At 39.7% G+C, this 22,745-nt stretch overlaps 1 protein-coding gene across 18 annotated transcripts in view; it reads left to right on the top strand.

Moving 5' to 3' along the window:
* LOC135195630 (transcription factor 12-like) overlaps nt 1–22,745 on the top strand; it is a 642,011-nt gene that overhangs the window by 574,975 nt on the left and 44,291 nt on the right. Inside the window, exon 1 of one of the 18 annotated variants that reach the window (XM_064221979.1) lies at nt 16,359–17,517. The exons of 16 other annotated variants lie outside the window; for them this stretch is intronic. In XM_064221979.1, coding sequence (XP_064078049.1) covers nt 16,960–17,517 — 558 coding nt within the window. In that variant the 5' untranslated portion in view covers nt 16,359–16,959. Of the gene's footprint in view, nt 1–16,358; nt 17,518–22,745 lie in introns of those variants that run through there. One more of the 18 variants, XM_064221980.1, reaches the window with a different exon arrangement.

Genomic DNA, 22,745 nt, shown 5'->3' on the forward strand with positions numbered 1-22,745 from the left:
TCATATATAATTCTGTCCTGCACATGTAAGTTCATTGGGCTTGGAAACCGCTGAAATACTTGTATCATGCGCTGAGCCGCGTGCGACGGTGTATTTGATTACTGATTTGTTTATTGTTTAGCTTCAGGTGACTTTAATTAATTTGCTTGTCGGAGCTGCTGATAATTTTGTGCCAAGTGCAGCTGCTTGATCCAATATTGGTATTCCGGACCAGACCCAGACAAGGGCCGGTGCACCTTTTGTAAGGATCAGCTGTTGTCCAGGTTGCTGTCGCTATCCCCCCCCCCCCCCCCCACCTCCCCTCTATCTCTCTCTTCTCATCTCTCTCTCTTCTCTCTCTTCTCTTCTCTCTCTCTCGCATTTCATTGATGCCGATCTAAAAATGTTTTTTTTTAAATTAATCTTTTCATTCCATAGGAAAACTACATAAGTATTCCCATTCAGTTTTTGACAGTAATTACTTCAGTTTCATTCATTTAATTCACGTGTTCTCTGTATTTTTAATTATGTGTCGTACCATGGAAATCCAGTTAGAGAGAGAGAGAGAGAGAGAGAGAGAGAGAGAGAGAGAGAGAGAGAGTCACCGTGTGGCTGATGGCTCAACAAGTGGTTTATGTTGGCTGTGGAGTTTGGGGTTGCTTAGAGGATAGGTGTCGAGATCGAGCCTCATTGCGTGAGTGACTGACTGTGACCTTGAGCAAGCAAAAGCAAGACCGAGAGCAGCAACCTTTGATACTTTTTATCCAGTATGTTGCTACTTCCTCCGGTTGTTATTGAAGTTGATCGATTAGCTACTCTCGACTAGACGATCCGTGGTCTATTTTCGAACCAGACGAGGAGGGACGAATTGACGGGCCCCCTGAAATCCAGTATATTATGTCTTTGATGGCCTCAGCATTGAACTTTGTTCCTTGTTGGTAGTCGACTGTTGTGGGTCACAGTTAGGTTGGAGAGAGGGAAAGAGAACAGACAGAAAAAACACTAGCCTTTAGTGTTCATTGTTCCATCACAAGTTGTACACCATCCAAACATATACAAAAAAAGTTTTATTTATATGTTTATTAAAATGATGAATTTCCCTTATATTCAGTATAGCTAAATCTTGCTTACTCAACATAGGTAACATCATCTCCTTCTCTGAGATGTATAGTATTTAAAATCTGTGAGTCCTGATGAAAGTATCAGTTAATTTACAAAGGGAAGACTGATTTGAGGGGGGTCATGTGGAGTACACACACATACACACATATATATATCCAATGTAGCACGAAGGAACACGTACTTACGAATATCCTTAAATCCGTAGTAGAAGTAGAAAAGTAAGTGAAACAGGGACTTGGAACAAGGACTTTCGTAGTATATTCTACATTTTCAAGTTCACACTGAATATAATAGAAGTTGACAGACCTTTATATATAATTCAAACAATAATGTATACAGTATTCGTTGTAAAGAATGTAATAAGATTTATATTGGGCAAACTTCAAAAGAACTAAAGGTAAGATGCTCTCGGCAAAAATATGCCATATCAAGAGGATTAACAAATAATGGCATTGTGGATCATTGGCTTAAGACAGGCCATGCTATTAACTGGGATAATTCCTCGATAATCTGCAGAGTCAAGGATCACTGCAAAAGGAATCTGTTGGAGTCCATTTTTATGTAAGCCACATCAACCAGGAATTTAAATCTCCATCCTGAATTATACCTTAACCCACTTTCCTTATCTCTTTTGCTTAAAGAACAGGCCGCCCAGATAAACAAACTGTAACCTCGCCCCCTCTTTCTGTTTTTGCATATAAAGGACTGTCGATATCCTGTGCCTGCACAAGGCTGGCTTAATCTTAAAAAATCAACTATTATTAGTGTGATCTTGAAAATGTAGAATATACTACGAAAGTACGTGTTTCAAGTACCTGTTTCACTTACCTTTCTTGTAACAGGGGTTTGATTTCGGATAAGAAAAACACACTGCCCGCTTCAGTCCTCAATTGCTGGATCTAGGGTGAAAGCCCAGTGTAGAAAACTTCCAAAACGTTTGCTAATGATTAAATCTAAATTTGAACTTTGATCAGTGACCCCATACCTGTCTCTCATATGTCTCTTTTCTTGTAGTTCACACCCTTTTACTTCCTGGGGGGAAAAAAAAAAAAAGCTCAAATCCAGTAGGTCTTCTCCCTATCGTCTCCATTCTTGCTAAATGAGTCATCTTATCATTTTTGCCATTTCCACAGACCTTAAACCTTCGATTTTAATTTCGATTTGTATACTGTAAAAATAATTCATTTCAGCAGCTTACGTTCATTTTCTCTTAATCACACATGACTTCCTTTTCATATGCACCAACTTTGGCTTCTTTCTATACTTCCTTCCTTGACTTATTTTGTGATTCATTTTCTCTTACGCTAGTATCATCACCTACATTTTGATCGTTTACAAATCATTAGGTCCCATTCTTCTGTCATCCATTCTAACATTAATTGTTTTATCATCCTGGTTTGCATTAACCCACATAACCTTTTGCTCGCATCCATTTCAAACTCATACCGGTGTCTGCAGTTTTTGTTCATCATGCCTCATCAGCGATTTGTCACCTGAAAACGTCAGCCACTGCACACCCAAGATATGAAGCAACATCCAATATCATTTTTCTCACTTTCACATCAAACGAATCACCCTCCCATCTTCATAGCCTTTTAGTGGTTTCAACATTTTACTTTCATCCCCAAAATACCCTCCACATCACGGTTTGAATGCCACAGTAATCTTTCTCTTAATACCTTGTACGGGATATACATACAGCTATTAACTTTACTCGCAAAGTTTCCTTCTCAAACTTTTTTATATAAAGATTTTATCTACAACCCCCCACCTCTATTTCCAAATCTACACTATTACTCTATTATTCTCATATCAATTCATCCATTAAATTTTGACTTCAATCAAAATCCTTGCATTCACTTTCCTTTGTATACCTTAGTAAGTTATGTTATATCCTGTAATTGTTTACAGCCGTCGTCTTCACCTTTAGCCTTGTACGATGAAAGAATTATTCCCTTGGCATCCCTTCCTTTATCTAGACATACATCTGCCTTGTAATCTCTTCAACTCCTGATGCTTTTCCATTTTTTAATCTCGATACAGCTCTGTATTTAACTTTTTATTTCTCATCAGATCACTTTCGTAAGCTCACTCAAATTTACGCAAACCACCACCACTCTGCCAGAGCATCGTTCAGATCTGTCTGTTCTATCCGCCACATTCAACCAATCCTCAAAATGTAAGTTTGGCGGGCACATGGCTGCATTTCTTTCGGATCGCAGCACTCCACTTGTAACTTTTTCAAGATCAGTGTGTTCATTAGTATTTTTACGACATTTGTTTACTCCTCTCTGAAGAATGAGTTGTTTTTCTCCCCGAATTACTTGTTCAGATTATGTTCAGTAATTGCTTTACTTGGCTCTCTCTCTCTTAGGAATTTTTTTTCTTACACGTTTTGTCGCAGAGGGGCCGCTTCTCCTTCGTTAGTAGGACATGTTTTAACGACCTGCTTTTATAGAGGTGAAGGATTTTGCTACTTTAAACAATTCAGTATAATTGCAAATTCAGACGTGGCGCTCGAGAAACACTGAACTGGATGCCTCAGACTTATCTCTGATCAAGTGACGCAGGTCATTGTTCAGTTTTGTGCAGATTGCGGATTCTAAGAGTCAGTTTTTTATTTATTTTATTTATTTATTTATTTATTTATTATCTTTTTTTTTCGCTCCTTTTATCCATTAAGGCACCGAAATTTGTTAAATAGCCTTTTTTCTGTTCTTCAGAATTCTTGTGTAGAGATGCAGTTATATTATGGACTTGTGAGATAATGTTTGATAGAGTTTTAATTTTTTGAAGGAAAATAAATTTGACGCTCATTGCGAATTGAATATATCGTGACAATAAATAGGTCTCTTGGGTTGGATATTACATAATGTGTATGTATGTGTGTGTGTGTATGTGTATGTATGTATGTGTATGTGTATATTATATATATATATATATATATTATATGTGTGTGTGTGTGTGTGTGTTGTGTGTGTGTGTGTGTTATTCATTGGATTTCATTTCCAAATGCTTCGCCGTCACTCAAATATTCGTAACTTTCCTTGTACATTTTTATATTTTGTTAGTTTAGGAATGAGAGCCTGCAAAGATTGAATTTAAATGAAGGAGTTAACAAGGATTACAAAAATATTTTCATGTATATGATGAAATCATTCGTCGTTTCAGTAATAAAAATTTTCGTCCCGGAAGAGAAATAGTAATTGATCGAACGGTCCCGTGACATTTCTTAAAATGGTGGATATCGTCTTTGTAGTCAATTTTGACTAGATGTGTGTGTATATTATATATATATATATATATATATATATATATATATACATATACATATACACATACACATATACACATTCAGATTCTGGAGGCACAAATATCAAAAGTACAATTGGAATCGTAAATGTTTCTACCTTGACCAGGATTCGACGCTTTGCATTTTGGGGTAGTATCCGGAAGTAGTGTAACAATGATAGGCATTTATTTTATTAGTAAAATTTTTTTTTACCTGTTCATTGTTCAGAACTCAGTATCACGACCTCTTGCTAATGCGGACACGATTGTTATAAAGTAACAAAATTCAAGAAACTAGGATTTACTTCTTTAAGGAGGCAGTAATTTTTCTTAAGTTGTTTGTTTAAACTTGAAATGGTTCTAGGCAAGTTCTAGGTATATATCTTTGGAGGCGCTTATTTTACAATAATAAACAAAGTATTATGTTACCAACAGAGTTTACAGTACGAAAAAGGATATTGTAATGATTAATAAAGTTATGATTAAGCAATGACGTCTGCAGATAATGTTCTTGATTTTGGGTTCAAAATACTGTCTCTTACTTCAGCCTCGGGGTACTCCAAGGCTGGTATATTGTCCCCCCATCCAATTCTCACGTACAGCATGCATAATCTCTCTCTCTCTCTCTCTCTCTCTCTCTCTCTCTCTCTCTCTCTCTCTCTCTCCCTCTCCTTATAGGGCTGGCCTTCTGAGAAAATCATACCTTGTCTGCGGGGAGGCATTTCCGTTTAGGAGGGAAAAGAGAAAAATGGATACCCGTCAACCTGCGAGCGGGTTTTGACTTAACAATGCATTAATTGTGAGCGAGTTAGTTTGCATCAAAACTTTTTGTATGCATTGTAGGCATGTTATTGTTCAGCATTGGGTAGCAGAGAGCCCAGAAGCAAGTTGAGGAGAACCAAGGAGATTGTTGGCACTGTGCCAGCCTTGGTCCGCCATGCCCTGGCCTCCTCTCTCTCTCTCTCCCCTAGTGCTTATGCCCGTTCCCTTGTCTCCTTGCCCCCTCTTGCTAAGGCTCATGGGTCCTCCTCCTCCTCCTCCTCCTCCTCCTCCTCCTCCTCCTCCATGTAGTCTTCTACCATGATCCTCATCCGCATCCCCTCCATGATATTCTACTTCGGTTACGCTGTTATCAAGCTTGTGTGTGTGCGCAGGGCACGAACAAAGGAATCCATTCCATAGACATTTAGATCTATCTCTGGCGAAAACTCGCTTTCTTTGAACTGCTTGTCTGGCAGGTCATATGGTTGGAAAGAAAAGTTTCTGAACCGAACATACGTCACTATACTTGAACATATAAGATTATGACTGAGCAGTCATTTTCCTTTGTATCGTATGGAGACTTTATATGTGAATGCAAGAAGTTGATTCTTCAGATATTCACGTTCCTTTGTGTGCATAATTGTTTGGATTGGATTTATGATAATGTTGCCTGCCATCTCGCCGCTGCTAAACCAGCTTTGTTTCCGAGAAAAGATTGGTCACTCCTTCAGAATTCCAAGAAAGTCAGGTGTGTTTGAAGCTTTTTAATTTACTTTTTTGTTGGGGGGGGGGGGGGGGGGGGGGAGTGGTGCGTTTAGTTTGTCTGAGCTATATGACTGCATGCACAATAAGTTGGTTATATATACTGTATTGGAGCTATGTTGTTTTATGTATATGTTTTGGGTCTGAGGTCATCCATGCACTAAAAACATAGAAATACGTAAAAAATAAAAATAAACGTTCCACAATAAATGCACAAGTTTATAAACTTGGTTAATATTCACAGTTACCTTGTTATATGAAGCAGCTTTTATTTATGGGATTACAAATGCAGCTTCGGTGTTATCTTCGAGTGGAGCCGAGTTGGAAATGGTACCTTCGCAGTCACGTGTCGTTCAAGAGACTGAACATTTTAAAATATGAAGTGCAGAATTAACGATCGACATCTTGTTTATTATTTTCATTTACCGATTATTATAGTACATATATCTATCGATTGAGGTTTCCCCCTTTTAGTTTTGATCTGTTCAGATATATATTATTTTGTATAGTAGTACGGGGCGATGTAATAGATTGCCTTTCCTCTCTGGGCAAATTACTCGGAAATCAAACACACTTCATTTCGTGTAGATTTTATCTCTTAGCTGGAAATCGGAAATAGTCACCGCACACGTCAAGTGAAGTCGTGTTTCATATTTTCTCCTCTGGGATTTCCTTGGTTCTGTTTTATAACGGGAAAGGTTATTGCGTAAATAGATCGTTATATCTAAAATTGTCACTTTTTTTTAAAATGGGAAATCTCGCTTTTACCCAAGTTCTTTCCGGTTTGAGTGAAGAGCTCTGAAGGGTTATTATTGAGCGCTAGTAAGCACAAGTGTAGCATTATCCTATAGTTTCTTGATTGCCTTAACGTCTTTCGTAGAAAACACAGTTTGACACTCTAGCATTTTCTGGTTCGATTCAGAATCCAGAGGACTTGGCCTAACCTTAGAGAAACAAGAAGAAGAAGAAGAAAATCTGGGGTTGATGTCATGATTATCAGAGACCACCAACCTGATAGTGGAGGAGGGTAGGCGCATTGGGGGTATGTGTGTGTCTGTGTGTGTGGTATCGAGGCGCCACGCTGTCTGTCTGCCATGCCATTCCTCCACTGGCCACATATGCAGTATATTTATACATATGCACCTGTTCTCTTGACACCATCAGGCCAACAGTCCTTTATTCCTCCTCATCATCTTTCATGCATATTTTGCAATGTGGCTTTTTTTTTTGGGGGGGGGGGGCGTTGCAAACAAGAAAGGCAATCTCTTCACTTGGCCTTTGATCGTAAACAAATGTGTGTAGCATTTCTGGTTGGATTTTACTGGTTTCCCCCGAAACTCTCTCTCTCTCTCTCTCTCTCTCTCTCTCTCTCTCTCTCTCTCTCTCTCTCTCTCCTTTATTTGTTTAAGGTCAGGTATCACAAAGGAGTTATTATTTTCCCGCGCTCTGTTTCACTTGTACACGATCAAAATGAAAACGCGCGTTCAGTGTGAGAGTTCTAAGTTAATTGTGTTCGGCTGCTGTTGTGATTTTCTCCTTAAAGGTAACTCGTGAAAAGTATAATAGTAGGAAATGTCGTTTGAGGCCGTTAAAGTCAGCACTTGATTAGCTCAATCATGTGCGTACGAAAACACACGTTATGTATAAACATAGAAAGATATAAGGGATATATGTATGTATATAAAATTGTGATTACCCTCTGCCACCTTGAAATAATCGTATAGATCCAAAAAGTGTGAAGTCTTCGATGAGTTAAGCGAGCAATGTGGCTATAACAATTACAGACGTATCTGTTAAAGAGTGTCTTGTAGGTTCTATTTATATATTATATTGCAAGATGGTGATAGAAACTGTTTGTAACTTATATGAAAATTCTTTACTCTTGCCTGATATACTAGATTAGGATACTGATACCGCACTCCAAATGTCTGCGAGATTAGAGTATTTACATTGCGTTTAAGGTCCCCGAAGTTCTTGTTCTCAAGTCAGGGTTGTTATTCATCGGTATTCTTTTCCAATTTTTATGAACTTATTTTAAGTGGTCATGTTGCAGATCTTAGAACAAGTCTTCAATATTTACAGTGATTACAGTAAATATCCACGTAAATATACTTTATATGCACTATCATTTGTTATGAAATCATCTTTTCGACAGTTTGTTTGGTAAGGCCTCGTCATTTGATGGAAGAGAAGTAAATGCAAATGTGTATTAATGGCAAAAGTGATAAAGAATCTTGGGAGAAGATTGGTTTGGGAGAGGAGGCAAACCGTCACATTTTGGGGATTAGTACATTTTTTGTAATAATTGCTTTTCATAAAAAAAAAAGTTGTCTAGATGTGTTTTACACCTAAAGCAACCGATTGTATTTAATCATTTATACTAAAATGCATGCACTGTTGATAGCACCTAACAACCAAACAGCGCCTGCACATTGCTGTTGTGTACATTTTAGTTGTGTAGGAAAGCCGTTAAAAACCCTGGGCACAGAAGAAAGAAAATCTAATAACTACTGAAGAGAATTATAATAGTAACTGATAAATATTGACCAGGTTTTTTTTATTGCATATTGGGCAATAGTTGCTGATTAACGTCTCTTGCAACCCTTAAGATTTTTACATTATTTCTGTGTCGCGTCCACCAGTTGGATGTCTTTTCGAATGCTTTGCTGTAATCCCCTCAAGTAGCTTCGTCGCCGCAGTGCTTTGAGGCAGTGCCGTGCTTTGATAGCAGTTTCTAGCAACACAGGCGCTGGTGAGCCGATGAGCCGAAGCGATTTGGCAAAGATGGCTTCCTGCTGTTAATTCTGGCATTGTCCTCTTCTCGAGTGTTCCCGGTATAATGACGACTGAAATCGCTATTTTGACCCCAGTGATGCCACAACTTTCTAAAAACAGGCTCTTGATGACAACCGTTTCCCAAAGTGGAAACGGTCGTACTTGATGCTTTTTCTCCAAAGGCTGTGAATTTTATCAGTCGCTCTAAATCGGGATTTTGATCAACGGGACTCTTGAATGTGTTACTTTTACCATGATGTTTTCCTTTCTAAACAGCTACTTGAAGGTTTATCTCAGGAGTTCCGTCACCGGGAATGAACGTTATTCTAGATTAGGTGAAGGTCGGTACGAAGTGTCTTTTGATCTGTTATCTCTCGGGTGCTGATACGGAACAATCTCTTAATCAGTGACCTTTCATTCAAACGCAACAGATTTTGTGCTCTAGAAGAGTTGGCGATGCCTCTCCATTGTGGTGTTTTTTTTTTTTTTTCTTCTATGGTGTTCTTTTAACTGTCGATTACGTGAAGGCTTTGGTTTAGGTGGGGTTGGTAAAGAAAAGTGAGCGAATGACATTTTTCATAGATCGTTGCTTGTTGTCGAGATAAGACTTAGTCTTGCTATACTCTGAATTTCATTAATCTCTTGTACCTATTTTCTGGGGCTCTTTTTCAGTTATATTTCAGTTATTTTTTCTTTCAAGATATTTTAAGCAGTAGTCTCTGTTATAGCTTGACGATGCCTGAAAGCGCTTGGTACTGACCTGCCTGTCATTGTCCTGTGGTATTCGCTTGTATAATGAATTCATGTGCATCTACTGTAATTTTTAAACATAAACACTACACACACACACACTATATATATATATATATATATATATATATATATATATATATATATATATATATGTGTGTGTGTGTGTGTGTGTGTGTGTGTGTAATTGTATTAGCCACAATGCCTCTTTTAGATACGCTTGTCATTACTGAGCCTTGAGATCCACCTTCAAAGAAATGTGAGAAAAATCCATTGATGTCGGTAGCACAAGGACGAACCTGCGATACCATAATCACGACGAGATCACTAAATAACTATATACTTATATATATTATATATATATATATATATATATATATATATATATATATATATTATATATATTTGAGATATAGTTTATGGTTATTATACTATACTCTAATACTAGTGTCGACCCTTCTTCGGTGTTAAGACCTGCCGGCTTGTCCTAATATTATGTATACGTATAACGCGGGAAGGGAGGGAGGGAGAGGTACCCTTCAGTGTGAGATTGACGAAGTTTGTTGTTCGTTTGAGACAGGAAAAAATGTGTGGAGTCGTTCCCGTTTAACCGGATTTTCAGCAGTCTTGGCAAGGTTTTCTCTTGGATCAGTTCATCTTACGTAACAACCCCGGTCCTTATCTTCTTTCTTTCGTACAGTTCATTCTAAGGTGAATTGGTGATTATCTTTCCAAAGTCGGAATGAAGGTTGTTTGTATTGCCTCTGTGCATCTGTTATTATTGCGTAATCATATATTGACCATAGATTCGGATATACTATATAGTTAACGTGGCTTAATCATATTTTCGTAGTCATCATTTTCTGTCTTTTTTTCATTGGCGGAAGAACTTGAGTAGTCGTGGATCGACTTGAAACCCATCGCTGTAAAGCTGTAGACGAGCGGCATGGCCATCAAATTTGGGTTATGTGAGCATGGCGGGATTGAAATTTGATTTAAGGTCCCTTTCACCGTATCTTCCTTCATCAATATTTCCGTTGAGTGTTTGAGGGTCATGGCTTTCACTGATAACGGTCAGTAAGTGAAAGATCAAATGCGAATAAGGATGCTGAAGTCAGAGTAATGGTTGTAAATGTTTCTCGATTAAGCTCTTGCCAGCCACCGCCTCCGGGAATCCCTTTGATGCTGCGCCAGTGGAGATCCATGGGGTCCTCTGAGAGAGAGAGAGAGAGAGAGAGAGAGAGAGAGAGAGAGAGAATGGGGGAGGGGGGGCGTTGTTGTCGGGTAGAATCGACAGATATTCACCACATGCTCCTTCGGTTGTGTTTCCATTCTTTTTATTACAAAAATTTCAGCCACGTCACTCTTTCAACATCCCAAGTCCTTAACCTCCTCCTGATATAGTTATACAATAGTAATATGTTATAGTTCCTATTTTGCGCAAATGATCATGTACTGACATTCGAGAGAGGAGAGATATGGGCACTTATGTTTGTTTAAATTCAAATGTTCTGAACGTTGGTGGCAGTAGTTTTGATTTTAGTGCATGCTGTCACATTACCAGCTGTACAAATTCATGATTTATAAGAGGGCTGCGTTCCATTTCTTCTCTTGCAGCTATTCTTCTGACAGGAAAGACGAGAAAGTGATCTCCACTGCTTTCGCACACTAACTGCTGAATCGTGGGTGGACTGGACCCCCATTAAGAAATGTTCCTAAAAATGTGCTGCTTCATGCACCTATAAAAAAAAGGCGCACCTTCAGCGATTCGAGCTTCGTACTCACACTGTTTTTTTTATTTTTTTTATTTTTTATTTTGCGTGCACTTGTTTGTTGAATGTTGATGGCTTCCCTTTCCAATGATCTTGAACATTCAGCACTTGCCTGTCCTCTTCTCTTCCTCCTTCTTAGCACTTCCTGATTGTACACATTCCACGGAGCCATCATCCTTTATTTCTTCCACATGACCGAACCATTTCAATACACTCGGATCCAACCTTTTACGTCTCATATACTACGGAAACAGCTCATCTATACAGATTCGAGCTTTCTTTTATTCTTATTCGGCATCGACACTTCAGTTCAATAAAGGACAGCTGGCTCAACAATTCTTTCATAAATTCCAACCGAACTTCCAGAAGCACTCCAACGTCCTCCTCGTCGTTTGCACGCATCCTGCCTGTCGCCCTTTTGCTCTTCGCCCCAGAGAGCCGTTTCACCTCTGGAAGGGGGGGTTGGGGGCGTCAGGATATCCATCCTGATAGCCGTAGGTAAAACTTGGGTGGCCCAACACCCATTTCCATTTTTCTTGATCCTAGAGACGAAGATGCACTTTCACGGTTGGGTGGACTGGGTGGCGGTAGGTCTGGGAACGATACCTGATCTACTATAGACATACCGGTGTACGTATGTTATCTGGCGTTGAATTCTGATAAAAGGGTAAGTGTGGGATATTGGCAGACTATCTCGTAACTCGATTTTCTTTGAACCATTTCGGAAAGAAATTTTAAACGAAAAACAATTAGCATCTCATGCCCACATGCGCGCTCGCACACGCACACTCACTCACTCACATGCATGTATATACATGTGTGTAATACAGTAAAAATTGTAATAGAGTACATATGAATGTAAAGCTCAAAGTGGCTTGTCGGTTGCATACTCTTACAATTTATCAACAGCTGTTATGCGTTTATTTCCGATGATGTCAGGGCAGTGCCCTCTTGCTGTAGTATTATGTGAGTGCCTTTTTGCTGTAACTTTGTATGCATTTGATTAATCATTCTTTGAATTTAAAAGGTCTTATTGTTAGTTTGCAATAAAATCAATGTATGTGTTACAATGCTGCGTATATAGAAAAATGCTACCTACAACCGGTTTACGGCAGTTATCAAACTAACAAGACAAATGACCTTTCATTTAAGCTAATTAATCTCTCTTGTGGAATCCCAAGACTCTTCGGAACGGACATTCGATAGTTCCTCTGGTTTTACGCCGAGTTTTATAGCCAGCGATATGATTTGAGCGTTCGTCATGGAGATTTACCGGCCCTAACCAGCAATTAGATCTGTATCGGCCTTGGATACAACGGTCAGTTGAGATGGTCCATCCTCCCCGGAAGCTGTTACTCTTCCTTCAAGTACGAGAGTGAGTCGGCCATGTTGAGACGAGAAACAAGCTTAGGTTGAATCAGTGCGTTGGGCAGCACAAGTCGAGCCATGGGGTTCAATTAAGTGGCCGAGAATTTGGAAAACTGTTGGAGGCCTTCAATCACTCATATCTTTCAGATTGAAGTTTTTTTTTTTTATTTGATTGATATTATCATTATTGTGTCACTTTCTAATCTCTCTCTTTTTTCTCTTGGGTTTTAGTACCCCGTTACTATCCAGCTTAGGTGAGGATGACCACTAACTGACCGAATCAACGGATATTATCATATCTTGTGATTAGGATTAATTCTTGTTCGTTTGTTCTGTTTTTGCACATTAGATTTGGCAGAAGAATGGTATAGCTGGTTCAATAGAAGGCTGCCAAGTCCTTTAAAATTAGGACATATACAGCCCCCCTTGACTTCTAATGATAGTTTAGTATATGTTGGATTTTTATGTAAAAGATTTTTCTCATCTTCTTTCCTTCTCAGTTTTATCTTTATTGTGAGTACATAAGCCATTTATGCATATTTGGTGAAAATTTTTACAGAGCCCTTATTCTCTATTGCACATCATGTTAAGAATAAAACTACTATCGGCTTGTGGTAGATGTAACACTATTTAAATTCCATAGTAGTCCCGGTAAATGAAGTAGTAAAAAGAGCTGCTTTAACCAAGTACGTTAGAAAAAGGTACGTTAGGGAGAGTAAACAGTTCTTTTGGCGTTGGTGACTATTGGGGGTCCATCGCGTGGGTGTGAGAATCAAGGTCACGTGGTATCTTGGAGATAGACGCTAAAACACTTATGTGGTGGTGTGGTGGGGGGGGGGGGTGGACTGTTGTTTTTCTTCTGGGCTGTATCCTCATCGTACTGGAGAATGTGCGTTGCCCCGGTTGCCGGTTAGAGGAGAAGTGCGGTTCGACGTGCTGCTTATGATGCAGGGGTATGACGGGAATCTGAAGCCACTGATGAGATGTTAATTTTGTGCTTGTTGCAAGTTCATTGTAAACCTTGAGAAGTAAAAGATTATAAGTTTGAAGTTAGTTGCTAAAATTGCTTCGTGAACCTCTCTCTCTCTCTCTCTCTCTATTATCATCATCACTACCCGTCCACAAAATATAAAAATCTGTGTACAGTACGATGCAATGTGCGCTTCACTTCTTTAGTTTTTGTACACGATTCTTTTAAAAATACCATATGTCCTCAGTGCAGTTCTTAATTATATTAGGAAATTCAGTTACACATTACACTGAGGGAGAGGTGGACGAGTCTACGTGATCTCAGTCATAAGTATCCGGAATGATTTCATTCACTGCTTGAAATAGTTTTGGAGACTTGGTGTGAAAATGCTTTGATGGCATTTTTGATTGAGCCGAGTCAGATCACTTTGATCTATTTTTACATTGTCGTGATAATGGAAACAATTACAGTTGCATAACTTTTCGTGTGTGGTCTCTAAAGTTGCTTACGAAATCGGGTCAGTTGCCATAGAGAAAACTAAAAAAAAAAAAAATATGCTGGATACGTATGACCTTCATTTAACTTTTCAGTAAAGAATAAAAAAAAAGGAACTTACCCTTGCAAGATTCTTAATTTTTGCAGTCCCCTAAACAAGGTCCTGCTGACAACTTAATTTTTTTTTTTTTTTTTTTTTTGGGTGGGGGGGGGGGTGTTTGTTGGCGGGGTCCATAGAAAAGCTGTGAGTTGTTGCCGTGGAGTTTTTTTTTCTGCGACTTTCCTGACATCGGGAATTTAGGGAAATTGGAGTAAAGTTTCATCTAACGTGGATCATATGCCCAAGAGATTGTTATATAATGTCACTTGACAGTTGTACCGATTATTTATTTCAGTGGTTTAGCGACCTATAATCCTCATATGGGCAAATTAATGTCGTGAGGTTTTGTACAACGTTAAAAGGACAGTTAGTGAAAGGAATGTGTGAGCTGCCGTGTCAAAATAGTCCCAGTTTTCCCCTGTACGGGAAACTACCACCTCCCTCTCTTGGATGCGACAAAATCAACCTGAATGTAATTGCTGATAGAAATGTAACCAGACCATATTCTTGGACGTTTCAAGGATACACATCAAGATTGACCGACGGATGTTGTAATCTGGTAAATGAAAATGTTCTTTCTGTGGAATTGACTTGGCCAAATTATCATTGCTATATTTTCTTCTTTGGTGGTTATACGTCACAGTCTTTGTGGATATTGACAAAGACTGTGTTTTTATCATCGAGAGTCTGCCATTTTACGAAATTGACAAGCAAGTGAGTTGAGTTCATGTGGCTCAAAACTTGATTTAGTTATTATATAGACTCGGATTTAGTAACAAAGAATTCTAGAGAAATACTCCATTACGATCTGTATTTCTTGGAGTGATATTAGTATGGAGGTCAGTCGAATGTTGTTGTGCTCTAAAAATTGCTTAGATAAATTGTAGTACGGTGAAGGCACATAAAATGTAGGAAGTTTGAAACTTAACTTTCGCTGGTAAATTATAACAATTCTCTTGACCGTGGTCCAAACTAGGTAGTATTTTACAAACCTAACTGTAGAACTCCAGAAACCATTTACGAGCACAATAGGGACATCTAGTCAATAATAATGAAGGTGCTCAATAACGAAGGTGCATTGACTAAGGAAATGACTTCAAAGAGAGAAATGAAAAATAATTTAACTTCACTCGAGCTTGACGCCTGAAATCGTCATGATGCAGGTGTAAACTATCCATTGTAGCATCGGAGAACCCTGACACGAACGCATTTGATTACGCAAAGAAATCTGTATGTTGCCAAGTATCAGACACGAAATGATGGACGATGGCAGTGTGAGCTGGCGAGTTTGCCTGGACATTTTCTGCCTGCTTATCATTTTTCTCTGCTGCTTTCCATCGTTGTTTTTGTCTTTGGATGTTTATCTATAAATAATTTTTCCTCTAAGTGCAAAGGAAGGATAGAAATAATTGTAGTTCTTACGTTATGGCAGTTTATTAGTCGTCATCCAAGCAAAAAAAAAAAAAAAAAAAAACTCATGAGGCCAGCCAGAAAGGTCATTGACTTGCAGAGTTAACGTTCTCGTAAAGTTCAACAGAATCGGAAAATGTTCGTAGAAATAAAAGCTAATGTAAAAAAGATGTAAAAAACGAATATATTACCCCCCCCCCCCCCCCCTTTCCCACCCCCCCCCCCCCCCCCCCCCCCCCCCCTTTTGTAATGTCGGTGGGCAGCCTTGAAGAAGGAGCGGGATATTTCTTCAATTGCAAGTGGCCCTTTTGAAGTGGGCACTGCACCGGCTGGTTCTCTACACTGTGGTGTGCGAAGCGAAGGCACGGCACGGCCACGAGGCAATTAAGGAAGGTATGCCGTTGTATGTGTTTGTTTGTGCGTTTGTGAATTAAGGGAATTGTTGTTGGAGAGGTGACATGGTAGAAAGAAGGAGTCCTGAAGGGTGGGTTGCTCATTTTGTTTCCTTCCTGTGAAGGATTTCGTGGCGGTGGGGATTTTGGCTGTTGCAAGGCTCTGTTATTTCCTTTTTCTGGCGAGAGAACTTCTTTTTTCTCTCCCCCTGAGGATCGAGGGGACATGTTGCAAAAGCTGAGCTTCCTTCCTGAGAAGACGAGATTGCCCAGAGGAAAGGGGAGGGGAGGGGGGGAGAGGAGGAGGGATAGTAGGAGATATTTTTTGTAATAGTGAGTGCGTATGTATGTGTGTGTGGGTGTTTTTAATGTGCAGAGGCAGGACGGCCCTGGCAAGGTTAGCTGTGTGGTGCCTCGCAGTCTACCCGCGACTATCTTGATGTACGTACGGACGCACGCACGCACGCATATACTAGTGAACCCTTCATGGTTGTGGCTTATATCTCATTCTCTCGTTGCCGCCGTCGACGACTCGACACGCTCTTCTTCCTTTCTGGACCTGCCCCGCGTTTCGCAGTGAGAGTTTCTTTGGTCGTTCAAGTGATGTTGACCACTCGTGTCTGAGTCATTCACATTCACAAAATAGAGGTCGTGATGTTGATGGAGGTGGAGCGAATGCCAGTGGTGTTTGTGTGTGAGTGTGTTGTGTTGTAGTGGTTGGGGCAACAGTAGTGTGACGACGACAGTCTCGTGGCCGCCCTGGGCCTGACCACCACACTTCGTCCCTTCGTCCAATGATAAGATTGACCTGCACGGCGTGTTTTGGTTGTTGTGAATGATTTCGCTTCCCCTTCCGCGCTCGGGAGAATGTTCTCTTCAAGAACTAGCATCCAGCTTCGTTGAAAGCAGACGAGATAAGACTCATTTCAGTGGAGTGTGTGTCGTGCCAGTGCTGAAGCTGAGGCATAGTTAGTATGCGAGTACCAAATTAAGTTGTGTCTAAGCTCTAGCATGATGCAGCCCATTGCGAGCGGATACAATGGCGTGCAGTCTCCTCTGGACGGTGGACAAGCACACGTTGTCAGCCCCCCTCCACAGCTCTCGCCGCAGTCTGTGAATCTGAACCATGCCCTTGGATCAAGCCTTCAAGCAGTCATGGCTTGCGGAGGAGCAGGAGGAGGAGGAGGAGCAGGAGCAGGATGTCATTCCTACGGCAGCGATCGCCACATGTCGGCTTCCGCCGTTGCAACGACGACGCAAGTTTCCCCTCACATGACCAACGGGGGCACGCTTTTCACGCGGACGATGCCCATGCCAGCCGCCACGGCTTCTTCCTCGAGACATTCGGCCAGATCTCATCATCACAATCACCAACACCATCACCATTCTTCTCACAACCGTCGGCACGTCTCCCTAGGCCCCTACCCCTTCGCCACTCAGATGCGAGTTGGTGGAGGTGGTGTCGGCGGTATGGGAACAAATATGATGGGCCTAGGTGTTGAAATGTCGTCAGCAGGTAACATTGCCGGGGGAGGCATCCTGCATCCAGGACAGCAGCAACAACAAACGGTATGTCGGTTGGTTAAATCGGGAGGGTTCCATATTCACAACATGTCATTGTTTGTCATAGCATTTCCAAGGAGATGATAATGTAGAGGCATGTAGTTGTGTTCATAAAACAATGTATGCAGGTATTGACTTTGATAAATTTGAAAATCCCCTTCAGTTTAAGGGAAGAGAAGCGTTGTCCAGTTTGGGATGCTGGTTCGTCAAGGCGATGATAATCTCCCGGAACTGATCAATTCATGCATTTAATCTTGACTAAGAGTTTCCTTAAACACGTATTGTGACAACGAAATACTGTTAAGCTGGATTTTCATAACACATTACTTATTTTCAAATTAACTTCGCATATAAGAAAGCGTTTTATGATTGTTAAAACGCTGTGATGTATATGAATAATTTCTCTCTCTCTCTCTCTCTCTCTCTCTCTCTCTCTCTCTCTCTCTCTCTCTCTCTCTCTCTCTCTCTCTCTCTCTCTCTCTGCATTTTGTGGTTATTGACTTATCTGTATAATGTGTTAATGAAATTTAGTTCTGCTACGGCCTTTTAAGCAAGGTTGGTTACGTGTGGCATACCGTGTCCACCATTCTTTTTATTATGTAAACGGCGCAAAGGTACGAATTGGTTTCTTCCCATTAATATGAAAAGGTTCCCTCGGAGGGCGGTGGCCCTTTGCATCTTATGAACAGGGATGTATTATTCAGTGGGGAGCACTCATTACCCACGTCATTGATTATGCAGTCGTGGCGAACCCCAGACCTCGACTTTACAAATCTAATGACAGTTATGCATGGATGCATGCTCTTGACCCTTCACCTCACCTATTGCTACCGCGGCTCTTGAATTGATTAAAATAAAGTAAACGGCGATCGTCGGTTGGCCTTTGTTGTCCCACTGGAAAGTTTATTTTCGTTCTGTCTGAGCGATACCTTGGCTGTAGAGACACTTGTAACAGATCCAGATTTAGTATCTGTTGTAACCGCAAATAATAAAATTGGAACAACGTTCTTATTTAAATTCTTTAGCAATCCCGAACCCCTTGAAAGTTGACTATTCTCTGTAACCACGTGACGGGTCGCCAAACCCTCATTTTGTATGGAAGGAGAGTCAGGCTGAGGCTGTCTATAACCAGAGACGGTTTTCCGGACAGGTTTCAAATTCAAAGATCCCTTCGGATCCACTAGGGATTGACCTTATTTGCGGGAGGTTAATCCTGCCGCGGGGTCCTCTACTTCCCTCCGCATCCCCAAGCACTTATTTCCCTCCCCAAACCCTTCCCCATTTCGATTATTGGTTCAGGTACTCTCCGTCTACCGGTCGCGTTTGTTCCTACGCGGAAGCGGCCCCCCCCCCCCCCCCCCCCCCCCCCCCCCCCCCCCCCTCCCCCCCCCAGTTTCTTTGAATAACTTAGCAACTTTTTTTTAGTTTTCAAGTATTTCGGGGTCATTGTGGAATAAAGAGCGAGAGTTTTAACTGTGGAAGGAATGTTGCTCTTTGATACTTTATTGGTTATCATCCCGTCTCCTCATTATTCGATTACAATAATCCTTTTCAAACGTTCAAAGTGTCCTTGACCAGTAGGAAAATCTCTCTCTCTCTCTCTCTCTCTCTCTCTCTCTCTCTCTCTCTCTCTCTCTCTCTCTCTCTCTCTCTCTCTCTCTCTCTCTCTTTTTAATCTACGTTAATGATATGATTAAATACATAGAAAACTGCCTGCTAATTCAATATGCTGATGACACCCAAGTTCTTTTGGCTGATCAAATTGAAAATCTAGATGCATTGATTAAAAGGAACTGAATGAACTAATATTGCTCAAAATTAAGAAATATTTTCTAAGGAAAGGGCTATTATTAAATGCCACCAAAACGCAGTGCATGTTTGTGGGTAGCTCACAGTATATTAGCAAAATTCCAGATGACATTGTAATAAAATGCGATGGGGATAAAGTAAAGATAAGTCAAACATGTGAAAAAAAAAAAAAAAAAAAAAAAAAAATCTAGGTCTACACATGGACAGGTATATGACATTCAGTACTCACATTGACGAGCTGAGTAGAAAAGTCAGTGGCATTCTAATGTATCTAAGTAGAGTAAAAGATTACTTTGATGATACTACTCGAGCCTTGATTGTGGAAAGCTTGGTCCTGAGTGTAATAAACTACTGTATTAAGATATGGGGAGTAACAAATGATATGCACATGGAAAAAGCTCAAAAAATCCAAAACTTTGCAGGTAGAGTAGCCGTTATTGGGGTGAAAAAACACGATCACATCACCCCAACCCTCCAGCAATTAAAGTGGATAAAATTAAAAGAAAAGTGTATGTACGATGTTTGTGTTTTTGTTTTTAAAAGTTTGAGAAAAGAATATCCCAACTGGCTATACACATTTCCTACAGTTGGTAATTGTAGGAATGCATTAACAAGACAGAATGAAAATCTATATGTAGACAGCTATCGAACAGATTTGGGTTCACGCTCGATGGCAATAAGGGGCCCAGCTTGCTGGAATAAACTACCTAATGAATTAAAGAAAATGTATAGATGTTAGTTCTGAGTTATTCAAAAGGAAACTTAAGCAATACTTCTAAATTTACTTGAATGTATATATCCTAAAATTTACATCAATTATTGTGAATTTTATGAAATTTAAATATTTTTGTAATGTAGCAGAATAACCATTTTATAATGGAATAAAGGTTTTTGACTTTGACTTTGACTCTCTCTCTCTTACATAAGTAGGAAACTATGATTAGGTTTCCATATTAAAAGCATTTTTGGCAAATAAGGAAATTTCGTACGCTTCTTGGTAAGATCTTTGTCTGCTGTAGCAGTGGTATTTTCAGTCAAGTCCAGGCGTAAGTTGTTTACAAATTTTCCGTGATTGAATCATCGCGTATACTCCTGTACAAATCACTGATCACAGAGATAAACGTACGGAAGTATACTTGAGATTAAGAATTCACTTCGTTCAAGTTCGTAGATCGGCGAGTGCAGAAATAAGATCCAGTAAGAATCAGATTTTTTGGGTAGAACTCGGTCACTCCCGGGATTCTTCTCATTCTCGGAATTCTTCTCGCTTTCCGGTAACTACTGGTCCTTAATGACTTGAAGCCACTCCTAGTTTCGGCTGCCACCTCCTTTTATCTTTTTCTGGGTCTTCCCACCCTCACCCACCTTCCTGCTTAGTCCTTTTGACTCGGAGGAATAATTGTTGGTTTTATGCCCCAGATGTATGGAATCGGTTTCATTGTCGAGAGCGTCCACGTGGGAATATCTTAAGTCTTTGTTGTGGGGCACGTTTTGGAAGGGTCTGTCCAAACATCTTCATGGCTAATGGCCCTTCCCAAAAGCTGCCCGGTTTTGCTTTGAGAATTTAGAGGGTTATTATCGCTTTTGTTTTATTACAAATAAGAGTGATTAAATATTTCTAGACTGATAATGCTGTCTTCTTTTTATTTAGCACATGGTTGTCACTATCAAACCGAAATAGATTAATGGAAATTCTTAATATCGCTGAACGTTGCCTCAGTTTTTCATTATAAATACCGCTTTCTTTCGACGCCTGATGCGCAGAATCTTAGAATGATTCTCTCTCTCTCTCTCTCTCTCTCTCTCTCTCTCTCTCTCTCTCTCTCTCAGAGAGTTGTATCACCTATTTTCTAACTTCTACTTGGAAGATAATATTTGCCAACAACTTAAAAATCTCGACTTCTCTCGTATGAACGTACTCATAGTAATCTAATTATATCATTTGTTTGTCTTATCCGATGTGAATATTTTTCCTTCCGTTCAAAATTGTGCTGGTGACATTTCGATGATAATTTTTACTTGAGGTTTTAAGTTCGAATGAATGATCAAAGCTAGCTTATACCCAGAAGTCTGAAGAAAGTTTCAAGGCCATAGCGTATATACTCTCTCTCTCTCTCTCTCTCTCTCTCTCTCTCTCTCTCTCTCTCTCTCTTTCGTTGGGTTTCTACGAGATATTCCTTACCCCATTCATGAGTGTTTTTTTTTTTTTTCCAAAGTAATTCTTGGTATATATATTACATTGAGATATTCGTGCTGAACGCCGGTTATGTATCAGAATTATAACTACTTTTTAAAGAACAATATTTTTTTCTATGCAAGGCACTTTTTGTTCTTGCTTTGATTTTAAAAGGTTATTTATCATAGCCGTTGAGAAGGCCGAAGTAGACCAGTTTTTGCCCGTTCTTGTGACTCATCATTTTGACGCAGTTAATTGTATAACATTGTATTAAATTTATGTCTGTGTTATAAAGTTTAAACCTTAAATTTTTTTTTATCATTTTAGAAAGATAAAACGTCAGTTCACGACATCTGATCTCGTGCACCCGGACCAAATTGATCGGCAAGGACGTAATATATTTTATAGACATCTCACGAATCTATGAACGCGGGATTCATAGAGAAATAGATCAGAGCGAAAGTTAGTTAGGTGGAGAAGATAGAAGTAAAAATATAGTTTACTATTAAAACGAATTATGACGAGTATGAAGAGATTCAAATTTTTTTACTTTCACGGTAGTTTTCCTCAAGATTGCATTTAGTATTGCTTTTGTAATGAAATATTTGAAAACTGCAAATTTACGTGGTTTGGACCAGAGGTTGAAGAAATTTCAACTCAAATATGAGGAAATGATTTTAAACGTCTGTAAGGAGAAAGCTATTTTATGCTTTAGGCAGTAGATTTAATCGTGGTTCGCTGGCAAAGTAACTTCTAGGCTTGGGTTGGTTTGACAGTTATGTTGAGCTTGCTTTGCAGTCCAGTGTCCAACGATAATTTCAGACTGGTAGAGAAATGTAACATAGACAATAGCAAGTTTTTGTGAGAAAGCAATGAACCATGGAGTTTGATGTGAAGAAAGGAGTGAGTTGGATGTTGAGAATACTAGTCACTCAAGCTTAGAAGACTAGAGAAGTCCATGTCCTATAGGAGCTCAATTTGTTTTGTGTTGAGTGACTGCTTTTTACCGTAAGGGTTATGGGACTTCAAAAGGAGTTTCTTTGAAACATGTTGTATGTGACAAGGAAGGAATGTCATTAAAGGTTGATTCGTGTATTAATTCAAATTTTTGTTTCCTTTTAAAGACGAAAATGAAATAGCATTAAGCCAAGCTTGAGAGGCTTTGGTATTGATCACCAGGTCTACCTTCGAATGTGAATAATCTAGATATCAGAGCAACCAGTGGGGTTACAGTCATGTCTTAATCGGT

The sequence above is a fragment of the Macrobrachium nipponense genome, chromosome 16 (assembly GCF_015104395.2).
Source record: "Macrobrachium nipponense isolate FS-2020 chromosome 16, ASM1510439v2, whole genome shotgun sequence".
Lineage (NCBI taxonomy): Eukaryota > Metazoa > Arthropoda > Malacostraca > Decapoda > Palaemonidae > Macrobrachium > Macrobrachium nipponense.